The sequence below is a fragment of the Corylus avellana genome, chromosome 4, assembly GCF_965113065.1.
Source record: "Corylus avellana chromosome 4, dhCorAvel1.hap1.2, whole genome shotgun sequence".
NCBI lineage: Eukaryota > Viridiplantae > Streptophyta > Magnoliopsida > Fagales > Betulaceae > Corylus > Corylus avellana.
The window spans coordinates 35,715,225-35,730,560 of record NC_142493.1 but is presented as its reverse complement, the minus strand read 5'-3'; the positions used below and the strand labels follow the sequence as shown (position 1 = coordinate 35,730,560).

Below are 15,336 nucleotides of genomic sequence, written 5' to 3'. Positions count from 1 at the left end.
CCTAGGTTTTTATTTGATATGGATCATTGGGTTTTTAATTTTAGAAATAAGATTCGTTAAGTTTTTTCAAAATTTTAAATAAGTTTTTTGTCACTTTACCATCAAAGTTAACAAATTGTCATTTACCACGTATCTTATTTAACACGTATTTTATATCATTACCTAATGTTAATGTCTCATCAACAAGTTTCAATTATGTTGAAAGCCTTTTTATTCTCTGATGGAGAATTGGAGCCAAAGGACATAGTAAGTAATACTACAAGTCTATATTGCGTTCCTTAAAAAATTATGTGACTCTTAAAATTACTATTGAACTTGTGATTGATCATTATTAGATTTTGATCAAATTGTAATTTTAAGAGATACGTCATTATTGGATGAATACAAGAGTGACACAAGATGAAGTTCTATAATTACTCGGCCATGGTTGATGGAACGGAATTACACGGTGGCTTAAGCCCCCAAGCGGGCCAAGCCCCATGTATTTTTTTTAAACAAGTGGTCCTATAAATTTTTTAAAATTAAATTTATACCCTCTCAATTTATTTAAAAATTTAAAAATTTTAATTTCTGTATAGCGTGCGGCTGCATGGTATCCCAATCCTTTTTAAGTTTTTAGTCTGATTGAATGCCGAGACAAAACTCCATGTGCGTACTTCTCACGTGCGAGAGCTTCTAGAAGGTAAAGAGGCTGATGAGGCCGGTTCAGTCGTGGTCACACGTCACACCTTCAGCGTTTTCCAAGTTCCCACACCAGACTGATAATCCCATCAAGTTCAACAAAGAATCCAACGGTGGTGATTCTTGAAAATGAACAGTCGCGGTCGCCACCTAAAATGAAAAAGACAACCACCATTCTAAATTTCTACATTAATGACTTTATTATTTTGATAGGAAATATCCAGCTTTAAAAATTAAGGCTGCAACAAGTGGGAAAACAAAAAAAAAAAATGCCATGCATTTTCAGCTTCATTCACACTTTTTGATATAATAATAAAAATTACCATTAAATTTTATATAAATTTTTATTATCACGTCAAAAACTTGCACTTAAACGTGCGATAATGAGAAGGGCAGCAATTCTCGTAAAATAAAACCAGGACCATTAAAAACAAACAATGGGCCGTTTGGTGATCTCCAGACCACCGCAACTAGGGCCAGTCCAATGGTTTTTAGGGCGTTAAATGAAACTTTTAAATGGAGTTTTATTTTTAAAAATATTTAAATATTAATTAAATAATATTTATTTTAATACTATTGTTATTATATTTTTATTTAAAAATCATTATTCTCTCCAAAATACTCTATCTAAATCTTTTGAATAAACTAGTCATTTTCTATTATGCTTCTCCTCATTTGATAATTTTTTGGTATAATATGTACTAAAAAAATGCTTAGAGTTCTCATCTTTAAGAAAATCTATATTACTATCTTATTGGACCCATTTTTTACTAATAAATCCCTTACTTTTGCATAAATATTTTTCTATTAGCCTGTGTCATAAATATTTGTAACAATAGAGCTTTTTTTTTTTTTTTTTTTTTTTATCCTATTCAAATGAGGAAAGGGATAGAGTTAGATACTATTCAAAATATTTGCACCAATAGACTTAGATATATCAATAGTATTTTCATTATCTTCTAATTCTTTTTGATGAATTTCTTGTTCATTTACAAATTTTTCACCTAAATTATCTTGAATATTTTGTTTATTGCTAATAACAAATTTATTTAAAGCTCATCTTTAAGATTCAATCAGCTTTTCTGCTTCTTTTTTTTTTTTTTTTTTTTTTAAGTTTTTCATATCCAGATGTATATTTTTTGGTTGAAATATTTGATTAAAAATATTAAAAAATTAAACAAACGAGATTTATATATAGAAAAAAAAATAGAACAACAAAACTGAGTTGTGGTTTTATTGTTCTATTTTTTACTGTACAGCCAATGAGGCATGTTGTAGGCCTTGTGAGTTGTGATTGTTGTGTAGCGAAAGCATGGTGAGGGCCTCAATATTATAAAAAAAATAAAATTATTTTTTTAAAGCATGTTGAGGGCCTCATTATTATAAACAAATAACATATATATATATATATATATTAACATATTGAGGGCCTTGTGGCCAATCTGCAGAAAGCATGCTAGGACCTCCAATTTATAAAAAAAATAATATTATTTTTTTAAAGCACGTTGAAGGCCTTAAGAAAGCATGTTAAGGGCCTCATTATTATAAACAAATAACATATATGTTTTTTTTAACATGCTGAGGGCCTTGTGGCCGTTCTGTAGAAAGCATGCTAGGACTTCCATATTATAAAAAAAATAATATTATTTTTTGAAAGCACGTCGAAGGCCTTAAGAAAGCATCTTGAGGCTTTGATATTATAAACAAGTAATAATATTTTTTTTTTAAGCATGTTGAAGGTCTTAAATTTTTATGCAATTTTTTTTTTTTTTTTTTTGGCCTTAGAAAAAATAAAAATAAAAATTGGGGCTTATGAAATCAGGGATCTAGGCGCCGACCTAACTCGCCTAGCAGCTGGGCCGGCCCTGGCTGCAACGTACATCAACTTTCGGGCCCATGATCTCTAAAAATTTTCTTTAATTTTCAGAAAATAGTTTATATTTTTGAAAATCGTAAACTATTTTTTGAATTTAAATACCTCATTCTCAAATTGACAAGCCTAGGCAGGACGTTGCCGAGACCTGCCCGAAACCCATGTGTGACCCGCCCAAGATTTGCCAAGGACCCTACCGGGACTGCCTGGACCCAACTGGGACCCCGCCCACACCCAAATTTCTGATTTGTTGTACACTCCAAATACTAAAAAAAAAAAAAAACAATTCAGAAAAATATTTTATGCTAAAATTATTTTTCGACGTTGGGTCCCATGGACCTATATACATAGTGAATTTTCGTGTAAAATGTTTTCTAAAAAATCATTTTGATAAAAAAAAAAAAAATGTTTTCGCTGAAAATATTTTTAGACGCCGGTTCCTTGACGAGTCCTGGATGGGTCCGTGCAGGGTCCTAAATGGGTTCTGGTCGATTGGCCGATACAATCAAACAATTGTGCGGCTGCATGTGAATTTTGCCCGCAGGCCACAAGCCCACAACTATGTTTTGCGGCAGATGTTACATCAAAAAAACAAGCACTTAAAAGTTAAAAATATAAAAATGAGAGTGTATAACATTCTCATAAAATAAAGCCATGATCATTAAAAACAAACAACAGGCCGTTTGGTGATCTCCAGTCCACCGCAACGTCAACTTTGGGCCCATGATTGTTGCCAAGCAGCAGCTTCTCAAGTCCATTAATATTGCTGGCCGCAATGTCAATAACTTTGCTGGCCCAAAGTTGGCAGCGTTTTATATTTTTTAGGAGAAAATTTTCTTTTAAATTATGTTGAATTTTTTTTTATATTAAATTGATATGTATTCAAAATATAAATTACATTCGTAGACTAAATTTGAAAAAAAATTCTTTCACAATTGAAAGAAAAAAAATTATCACGTTTTGTTTTGTTTTGATTTTTTTTTTTTTTTCTATAATAATTTATAATTAATTTTTATCAACCTACAAAATTACGAAATATTGTCAGGTTGTGAGGTAATTTGCATTTTTATTTTTGTATTAAAATCCTTTTTTTACACTCGTTTCAAAACTTCATTTATACGTTTAATCTATCGATCAGTCACTCTCATGGGCCGGGCACCACTGGATGAGGTCACAGAACTGTAGACCAATCTCATGGCACTGTAAATTGGATTGGGCTCCGAAGATAGTCTGAAAAAAAAAAAAGATTGATGTTGGTTGACAGGTAAAGATTTCAAACTTAACATTGTAGATAATTCCTATTTTGCCCCTTTAACATTGTAAATAATTTTTATTTTGTCCCTTCAAAACACCCACACAAATATACCAAAATTTGTCTTTTACTATCAATGGGCTTCTCCCATACATACGGTTTGCAGCATGGTCAGACTTCTTCAGTTGAAGAACAGTGTTGTGAATCTTGAAAAAAGTACTGTCACTTAACAAACAAAGCCGTAGAATCGTGTCATTTAGAAGATAAATGTTGCAAAGAGGATGGTAGCAGTAGCATGTAGCCTGTAGCCTGTAGGTGCAGTTTTCCCAACTGTTTTCCTAAGCAAATGTCGTTTTTACCCATAAGAGTTTTAGACCGGCAACTGTATATAAATATATAATATAATCTACCAGATGAACATCCCGAATAGCATTAGCCAGACACTGTTTTCCAGAAGTCTTGACTGGAATTGGTACGGTCGAAGCTTCCTGTGGAATCCATAGATATTAACAATAATATATTAGCCCAACCAAACAATATAAGGTGGTACGAAAGTTTGAACAAGGGAGAGGGATGACGCCACCAAATTTCTAGATGTTGACCAATATTCAGGCAATCACCATCTCTATAATGTACAAGCTAGCATCATATATTTGACTGCTAAATCAAACGTATATCTTTAAGACATAATTTTTCTAACTTCAAAGAATTCATGCGCCACGTTTGTTAACCGGGACGGAACAGAATTTTTTATGAGATGGGCCAAAGTGGCCAAACATGAATAAAAGACTAAACCTAATTTTTACAATACCAAATCTAATTATTAAGTTTAAGTATATATATATATAAAAGTAGGTGAAAGGGAGCATTCCTTTTACCTATATAGCCTATAGGGAGTATGCTTTAAATTTAGAGCACTAAAAGCTAAAAGTTTTTTTTTAGAAATGTTAGGTTTACAAATAATTTTTATAGAAAAAATTTTATAAATTGATGTGGCACAATATGATTGGATATAAAATAAGTTCAAATTTTGAAAAACCTAATCATATTATGTAACATCAGTTTGTAAAAATTTTTGTGTAATAAGCGTAGCACTCCTCTGTCTCTTTTATGTAATGTATTAAAGTTGTTAATGCCATGCTGTAGACTGGGTTACAAAGCTCCTCCTTGTTAGCCTTTTCTCAACTTATTCTTTGTCGCTCTCGCTCCCTCCTCTTCTCACCATTTTCCTTCTTTTTTACTTACTTACTTCGGGTGTGTTTAGTAAATATTTTTGTTGTGATTTTTTATTTTTTTAGTTTTAGAGTATTAATAAGAAATTATTGAAAGATGTTTCTTATTTTTGGGAGAAGTTAAAACAAGGGGAGTGAGACGTAGAATCATTTACCAAGCTGAACCTTCTATGTTTCTATTCCTTATTTCTATATATGATTTCTTGGATTTTTTTATAATTGGACTTGTGTTTTGATGGCATCCAAATCCTTCTAAATTTCCTTCTCTAATTATTTCATTGTTTGTTAACATGTTTTGAGGGGTTTTTAATATGAACAAAAAAAAAAAAAAAGTTATAACATGACATAAAAAAAGAAAAAAGAAATGGTAGGTGTTTTTCTAGTGTTCTCTTAATTGTGATGTGACTTTTAAAATTATGTTAAATTTGATATTATCATTATTGATTTTTAATTTATTAGTAATTTTAAAAGTTACATCACATTTAGAATGATACCAGAAGAATACCTAATTTTTTTCAAAATAAAATTTGTTTAAATTATTTGATAATATTTTTGTTTTAAAAAAATACCTGATTGGCAATTGATTTTGAATACCCAAAGGCAATCGAGTGGACATGGAGATGCATCGGATACCGTCATCTATTACGTAGAACACCAGGGGACAGCTGACCAGAATGCATTTGAATTGTACGTATGAAGTGTGTGATCCCTAGCTATATAGTTTAATTTACCCATTATTCTTAAATTTTTAATTCTGCAACCTAAATTCACAAACAATTGAAAGTAATTAACTTCGAATCTTCTAGAGTCGATCAAAATTGGTCCACCACTATATCCAATGCCCAGGCTATTTATTGGATTTTTATTTTATAATTATTGCTGCTAATAACTAATCTTTGAATTTGTTTCATTTTTTCTAAAGTTTGTTTAGCAATGATTGATCTAATGTTTGATTGAGGCTAACACATCAATATTGTGAGATAAAAATATAATTTTTACCGTTAATCTTATTTTAATTTTAGGAAAAATATTGGGTAATGCTATATTTATTATATTTTTATTTTACAATGTTAATGTGACACTCACAATAAATTTTTGATTTATTAAAAATGATTAATCAAATAATTATTTGCGCGTAATTGACATATCAACACAATAGAATAGTTGTGGAATAAAAATTTCAAAACGACTTTGTACATTTTTTGGATTTTGTGTTTTAAACTTCAGTTTTTAATTTAGTCAATTTAATAGAGAGTTCACAAATATTTAACTCTAAGACCTCCGATCAATTTTCTCCTTTTTTTTTTTTCTTGAATAAATGGAAAAAAAAAAACTATTATGTCATTTTTATTAAAAAAATAATAGGTGTAACTCGCAGGCACCCTTGGTCTGTAAGGGTGGTTGCAAGTCGTTGGAGTTGACCGCAAGCCACTCCTGTCCAATTTTTTCAATAAATTTAATAAGGACATCATAGAATTTTGATGTGTTTGACTGGAAAATGGTTAAAGGTTTTGAATTTAAAATCTCTGTAAATTTGGGTATTAAATTAAATAAATAAAAATTGAGGGCTAAAATGTAAAATCTTTAAAAATGCGGGAGGTTTTCAAATATGTTAACTTAGAACCAATTTAAGATTGCGTTAAGAAGCTTAAAAAATGCTTTTAATACTTAAAAAATTATTTTTAAGGTATTTTGCATTTTAATTGTATCCAAAGAGTCAAAGATAATGTTCTCAATGAGTAGTTCAATCGGTTAGAAATTACGCCTCATGAAGTAGAGGTCACTAATTCAAATTTTCATTCCCTCTTGTATGGACATGTTAAAAACGAGTTGAAGACAATGATTTGAATTGCAACAAACAATGCCATAGGAAAATACAAAAGCTATTAACTATACATTGATACAAATTAAAGCATGAAACACGATGAAGCTTCGAACTTTGAAACCTATTTTGTTCTTGCAGCTCCAAAAGCGACACGAAACCATGTTGTGCCTAGCTACGTAACAAAAACACACCTATATGTATAATATTCCAACTGTTCCCATGAGAAGCAACGTGATTATCGTCCATGTTCAATAAAAGTTATGCTGCATAACTGGGTGGATACACATCCTTGGTCAGCATTTGGGAACACTTATGTTTAGAAATTTTGTCAGGCCTCTTCATTTATTTCAAGGGCCGGCGACCATATCAGTGATATCACACACGTAGAAAGTCATGACCAGACCGTTTAAGGTTTTTGTGGTATCAATTCAATGTGGTGTACTGGTGTGTTTTAAAATTATTAATTAAAATTTAATAATGAATAATTATAAACTTAATAGCATTTTTAAAAGTCATATTATTCTTTGACCCACACAAGATGAAAGAATATTAGATATGACCCTACCTAAAGGACGGAACCTAAATTCTGATGGAGGGACAAATTTATTTATTTATTATTATTATTTTTTTTTAAAAAAAAGGGAATTTCTGATGGAGTCACATTATATATATATATAAAAGGGGAATTTCTAAAATTTTGGGAGGCTGTGCTGTAGCCCTCCCCCAACCTAATAAGTTAAAGCAATAGGCCTGTGGTCAAGTATGCGGTCTAAGGGTGGAATTAAATGTTTTTGTTTGAGGCCAAAATTCAATTGTTTGGGGGAGAAAATTAGTTTTGATAGGACACTTCGTAGGAAAATATGAAAACACTTTATCGTGTTTCGGATTATATATATATATATATATTTGAAAAGTTTTTTTTTTTAATTGTATAAGAAAAAAGGTTACAAGAAATTTGAAAAAGGGTTTTAATGTAACATAAAAATGAAAACGATTAATATTTTGTATTCTTTGTTAATGTTTAGAAAAATATATAGAACAACAATTTTAAACCAAAGATAACACAAAATATTTGGGGAAGCATATGATCTCTCCTATAGTACTCTATAATTTTTTTTCTTCAACAATTTAGATTTAACTTCAACATCTCCTATAATATTTTAAAGCACATAAGCTAAAAGACTTGAGAAATTGAGTAGACCGTAACTATAGCAGATTTGATTGATGTGAAAAAAAGTAAATATATTTTGTATGAAAAAAAAAAATAAACAAGTGATTGATGTAATGTAAAATGTAAAAATATCGATATTAATTTTGAGAGTAAGTCCGCCTTTCCAATCGTAGCCTAAAAGTCAGGTTTCTTGATCAGTACTCAATAATCTTGAATGGAAAACAATTCGGCGCAGACTTGTCTTATAGGGAACCATACCAGCAAAAGTTCCAAAAATAGGGGTACGTGGCAATGTTTGAGTGGCCACGGTTCTATCTACTCAAAAAGCAATTGAATGAGTTTGTTTGGCAGCAGAGGCTGCGGCAATCTAGTCACCATTCACCAACCAAAGTTCAAACCTCATGTTACGATGATGAGCTTTGAGAATATTATTCAAACTCACATGTTCATTATCTCATCCACCTTTATTGAAGCCATTTTAGTTGAATTTTGTTTTCTAGTAAATTGATTACGACCACAAGACGTCATCAGCCCATTCAAAATCAAATTCAAAACAAATTTTATGTTTCTTGGCTTGTGAAATTAGAATCCTGCCATGTTTCCTCTCTCTCTCTCTCTCTCATTTAGTCAAACACCATGGACTATGAATAGTATTAATTAATTAGCTTTATACTTTCCACATCCATTGAATCACGACATTCAATCTCAAAAGATTGGCTCAAATATGGAAGACATGTGAAAAGTTTTAGCTTTTCAGTTTCCACGTCAATTAAGTCCCATTAGATCTGGAAATAGTAACCCATTAGATCTGGAAATAGTAGCTCGATCAAAATATGTTGAATCCAACGCAGAAACACACACAGAAATTTGTCCAACCATTAGCATGTACGTTATGTGGGTTGGTAGTTGTAAAATTCCTTATTTCCAGCTTAGATGATCTAATGGCAAATGTTTTAGATCTCTCATCTCATGCAATATTAAATTAAATAAGGATTCATATATAATAATGTATTGAGTTGTTAGTAATTTGAAATGTTTCATAAGAGATGCACTTGTTAAATAAATTTTAGGTTGTACGGGATCTCTGTCAAAATTATGAACAATTGTTATGGATTTTAATCCAAATAAATCATCAATTGTCTTAAATACTTAATTAATAAAAAAATAATTCTTTAATTAACACTTTAAAATAATAAATAAATAATTTTATCGCAAACTAATCTAACAAGCCCTAATTAAACGAAGTGAAACGTATATGAGTATGACTGTCAGATGGAGTTTATCTATATGCATCGTCACAATCTCCAGCCGACATCGGCGACATGCGCAAATCGAACTACACGTGTACTCCATGGATACAACTTTTGTATGTCAGATGTTGAAGAATACATATATATATATATATATATATATATATATATATATATATATATATATATATATGTCATCCAACTATCCAAGCAATTGCACATGAAACACGCAAAAATTGTGAAGACATTCGAACACCATATATGCTCTATCAGAATTATGTGATACTTCCAATTCAATGCTATGGATTTAGCTTAGGTGATATAAAAAAAAAAAATAAAACATATTTGATGTAGTTTTCTGAACGATTGAGATTTAAATTTATTAATTTTTTTCTGGACTTTATCCAAATTCAAACGGTGGAACCCACTGAACACAGATGTCTTCCATTTTTCTAAAGCATTAATGCTTGTAGTATTCACACTCGGCAAGCCAAAAGTTATTTTGACTAGTGAGGATGAAAATTTAAGTAAAAATGTAGTCGAGAAATTGGTGAGCCTCCATTTATAATTAAAACAGGGTACGTAGACTAATACCTACCACATTAATTATTTCTCCAGATGACTTGACTATGATCATCATTTGGAAGGCCTTTTCCGTTTGTGCTATTGAACAGCTACATTTAACTTTTGACGATGCCGATCGAACAAAAGTTTGCATCCAATTGGTCTATGCGAAATGTTTCTCCCTTGTATCCAACAGCAAAATCACCAGCATTTTTATACTGATCACAAGTATTCCTTTCTGCGTTGGCCAATTTTATGCAAAACACCCTGATAGTCACAGCATGCTAGCTAGTGAGAGCGCACAGGTGGGTTGAACTTTGGCTTAATTCTTTGTTTTTTTTGCCAAGTAGTTTTTTTTTTTTTAAAAAAAAAAAGATAATAAAAGATAAATTTTATATGTATACTTAGAGCATGTTTGAGATTACGTTTGAGAAATAGAGTTTTTAAGTAAAAAATAACTTTTGGGCAAAAGCTTTATTTTTAAGCTTTTGTCAAAAGTGCGTTTTGACCATTTTAAAATTTTTTGAACCCTTAAAAGTGCTTTTCATTTTTTTTACTAAACAAGTACTTTTTATTCAAACGGATTTTTTTAGCATTTTTTTTTTTTGGATAAAATATTGGATTTCATTCTCATTCAATCAAGTGGTAGAGCTACACTGCTCAGCGACAATAATCGCAGCAATACATTCTGGGGGTACCCCAATCCATCTCCTCTCACTACCTTGCTTAATTAGCAGCAGCCCTTGCCAAAACATGGGCTGCTTTGTTCCGGCTAAAAAAATTGTTGTCTTGTTACTGTTCATCTCTTGCCCCGATGCCGCCTCATATGCTTGTAAAATATTCACCAAATGATTCCATTGTGTGGCACTCATCTTACAAAACAAAAGACTATCATCTGTGAAAAAAATATGACTTATTCGGAGGGCCTGCTTGAAAGTAGGAACCCCAGTTAAGTATCCATTATGATTAGCCTTTGTCAACATCGAACTTAGGGCCTCAACACATAAAATGAACAAATGTGGTGAAATGGGATCACTCTGCCTTATGCCCCTCGTAGAAATAATATTTCCGCACGAAACACCATTCACGAGAACTAAAAATTTCACCGAGGTAACACACATCATAATGAGCTTGATCCTCTACTCATTGAGACCCATTTGTATCATCACAACTTCTAGAAATTTTCACTCCATCCTATCATATGCTTTGTTCATGTCCAATTTTACTGCCATAAAACTCTTGTTTCCCCTCATCCCCGTATGCATAGTATGGAGAGTTTCATACGCCGCCAAAATGTTATCCGTGATCCACCATCCCGGAATAAATGCACTTTGGGTCGGGGATATTATATGGGGTAAAATCTTCTTAAGTCTGTTTGCTGAGACTTTAGAGATTATTTTATACAAAACATTGCAGAGTCTAATATGGCGAAATTCATTTACACACATCGGGTTTTTCTTCTTGGGGATAAGTACAATATGTGTCATATTCAAATTGGCAGGCATAACGCCAGTGTTTAAAATATCCAAGACAACACCATATATCTCAGTACTCGTGGTGGTCCAATGAGTTTGAAAAAAACAAGCATTTAATCCATCGGGTCCCGGAGCTTTGAGAGGGGGCATTTGGTAAAGAGCTGTGTTACCTGTGTACCTCGTCTACATTGAATTCCCTCAACAATTCGAAGTTCATATTCGGGGTAACTGGACATTTTTAAGCCATAATTCAAAAGCACACGTTTATCTCCTGTTTTTCTCTCTAGAAACACTAGGAGAGAAGGAAAAGTTTTCCATGTCTTTTTGTGGCGGTGGAAGATTAAACGTGTTCATCTCCTAGGTAACACTTTGCTAGACATTTTTTAGTGTTAAAAGCACTTTTAAGCCCCTAAAACGCAATCTCAAACATGCCCTTAATCCCTTGAAAAATATATATACTATATATGCTAACGCATTGATAAATTCCAAACACTAATTCGATCAAGAAAAATATCCACTTACCAACTAAAGGCCAGGGCGATCCTCAAGACAACTTACTTCTTATTACTGGAAGAAAAAAAAAAAAAAAATTGCATCAACTTTGAACAAGTTAAGCTTGAAATCATTTTGACAGTATTCACATATGATTGAACAAATTATCTTTATGTTTTAGTTAAAAAATTACATTTTTTATTTTAGCTAACCGTTTTTTTAAACAACTTACATTTAACCCTTTATTTCAGGCTTTTAGCTCTCAAGTTTCACTATTCTATTAAATTTTATTTTTCAAGAATTTCTTTACTTATTCTTGCTCACCAAAATTTTCTTTTAATTACTTAGCTGCAACTCTTTTTAATCACATTTTACCATTCTAATTAGCCACAATAATATATATATATATATATATATATATATATATATATATATATATATGGGAGAAGAACAGAAATCTGAGAACACATGGTTTGACCAAAGAAACAGCCCCACTAGGAGACAGAGTGGGCTATAACATTACGATACAGCCCACCATCTGAAAGGGGACCAGAGAAGGACATGGCTCATAACATACTCGTGTGGAGCTAGCATCTGTATGTGAATGAGCACCTGTTAAATTATAAAACCATAATTCAATTGTTCAAATTTCAAAGAAACTTCTGCTGCTATACGAAATCTGAGCGGGTCAAATAAACCAAATTATACTAAAATTATATTATTAAAATAATGATAATACAATTACTTTCCCCACCTCAATCATTATAGCCTCCACAATTTCCACCCTTTGTTGATATGGGAGTATATTCTTTGTTAAAATAATCAACACTAATTTACGTGCCGTTTACGACATCAAACATAGGATAAAGATGCTGGAGGCTAGCCATCACGCCGCCTCCCTGTTCAAACTTTAATCAAATTCCCCCACCTTTATAACCACATTAATCTACCTTTCCATAACCAAACATCCCTCTCTCTCTCTCTCTTTCTCTCTCTCTGTGATGGAGAACTACACAACATTATTTTCTTGTTCATCGTCTTCAACGCCACCGGTTTCTTCCTTGTCACTGAACATGGCAGATCATTCTCATGCTTACAATGAATTCCAAGGTAGCAAGTCAAATGGGTTCTTGGGACTGATGTCGGAGATGGATGCTCCTGTTTCAAACATGAATGTTCCTCATGGTAGAAGCTTTGTGGGGTCCGAAACTGATGCGAAACTAGGGAAGAAAAAGGGAGAGAAGAAGATAAGAAAACCAAGATATGCCTTTCAAACAAGGAGCCATGTCGATATACTTGATGACGGCTACAGATGGAGGAAATATGGACAAAAAGCTGTGAAGAACAACAAATTTCCGAGGTACAATATGGTTCAATTTCATTTCATATATGTATAATATCTAGTAATTAATTAAGAATACTACTTTGATCAGATCGGACATAAATTGTTGTTGCTATCATCTTTTTAATTCCTGCTTTGCCTGCAAATGTGACTGAGATAACTTCCAAACACAACTAAAACCCAGTTGAGGAAATATACTGCAAATTTTATAGTTATCCCATTATGTAAAAATATTTTAAAAAAATATGGAAGGAGAAAATTAAACAAAGGTATATATATTGCAAAATATTGCAATTACATCTTCACGCAAACTTGATGGTGGATTTATTTTATTTTATTATTATTATTATTATTATTTTATATATATGATTTATTTTATTTTATTATTATTATTATTATTATTTTATATATATATATATATAAAATAATAATAATAATAATAATAATAAAATAAAATAAATCCACCATATATATATATATACGACTAAACATGCAGTCTCATGATCAGTTGATCGATGCATGAGATCTTACAGTGAAAATGGAGCATTAAAGAATGCATGAGATCATCTACGTGCATGCCTAAACTAAGAAACGCAACTCTTAAAGCATACACCCTATATATCTGGAGTGCTCATACTGTGAGATGGGCTAGATGATTGCAATTGTGAATATTATGTGTGCGCTATATATATACATATATTTGTATTCATGAACAATATAAAGGTATCTTCCCTTTTGAAGAGGGAAATGTCTGGTTCATCATTGAGTGAAGGGAGGGATTTGGAGGGGAAGACTACGTATACGCGCTCCCAGCTAGTATTAATTGTTACTGTTTATGCTTCTTTATTAACGCTCCTTTTATATATATATATATATATATATATATATATATATAGTGAAACTAAACAGAAGGAACTTGGCGCAAGTGAAGATTGAGTGTCTATATATATGTGCTTGGGCTAAGAGATTGGTTGCCCATTTTCCACTTCAAATAGAAAATAAACAATGAGATTAAGGACCGTCTTCAATGTTCATCTATCACCAAAATAAAAAAAATAAAGTAAAAAATAAGAGGACAACAAAACTAGAGGTCTGTTGGAGTAATTTTTTACTCCTGCATGCAAACGGTTTGGATTCTCATTATATATAGGAGATCATCCAGGATCTAACTTTTTTCATATATATAAGCAACGGGGTGTGATACAACTACAACTTAATTAAATTCAACTTTGGTCTAACTTCTAGACCAAATTTTTCTCTCTTTAATTTAAAGCTCTCTCTCTCTTCCACAGACATTTTTTTTTTTTAAAAAAAAAAAAAAAACTTAAGAGAAAAGTTTGGCTAAAGTTGGGTTTAAGTTGTACTTTTATTATTTTCCATAAGCAACTGCCTCATTCTCATATTGTTTCAAATGTAGTATAATATTTTGTTTCATTTAAAGGTGTAAACAATATTACCACATGATCAATATATTATCGTATATATCAATTTAAATGACTATTGTCGGATCCATTTAGAGAATCTTCTTATACCTTCTCTGATATCTTTATCTATGTGTGAGGACGACTTTCTCAGGGTAAAAAATTATACAAAATCATCTTCAAATTAGTTCAATTAAATCGAAAATGATTAAGTTTAGATGTTATTGGAATCATAATGCATAAGATACAAGCATTGATGGTTTAACTTGTTACTTTTGTCCTCCATCGGATATCCACTCTAACGGGAGATTCCTACAAACAAGATCATACGTTCATATTCTATCAAGCTTGAGAGCTATTTATTTGAAGCATGGAACTAACCTTAAAATTGTTTTAGTATCTATACATAATGATTATGTGATATATAATATCGAGTTAACCTGTTGTTTTTTAATTATCTACAGAAGCTACTACCGGTGTACACACCAAGGTTGCAACGTCAAAAAGCAAGTTCAGAGACTAACTAAAGATGAAGGGACCGTCCTAACAACTTATGAAGGAATGCATTCGCATCCAATAGAGAAGTCTACTGATAACTTCGAGCACATCTTGACCCAGATGCAAATCTTCACATCCTCCTATTAAGGGCTTAATTAGAAACTGCAGAGACGATGACGAATCTTGTAAATTCTGTACTTTTAAATAAATATTGCTCGTAATAAGAAAGCCATCGATCGGGGATTACCGTTAGATCCTTT

The 15,336-nt window shown here is 31.7% G+C and overlaps 1 protein-coding gene across 1 annotated transcript; it reads left to right on the top strand.

Moving 5' to 3' along the window:
* Positions 1-12,730: 12,730 nt before the first annotated feature.
* Positions 12,731-15,336, top strand: LOC132179070 (putative WRKY transcription factor 75). The gene is made up of 2 exons (XM_059591697.2): positions 12,731-13,175; positions 15,043-15,336. Exons 1-2 carry the CDS (start codon positions 12,817-12,819, stop codon positions 15,221-15,223), a joined length of 540 nt encoding a protein of 179 aa, XP_059447680.1. The 5' UTR covers positions 12,731-12,816; the 3' UTR covers positions 15,224-15,336.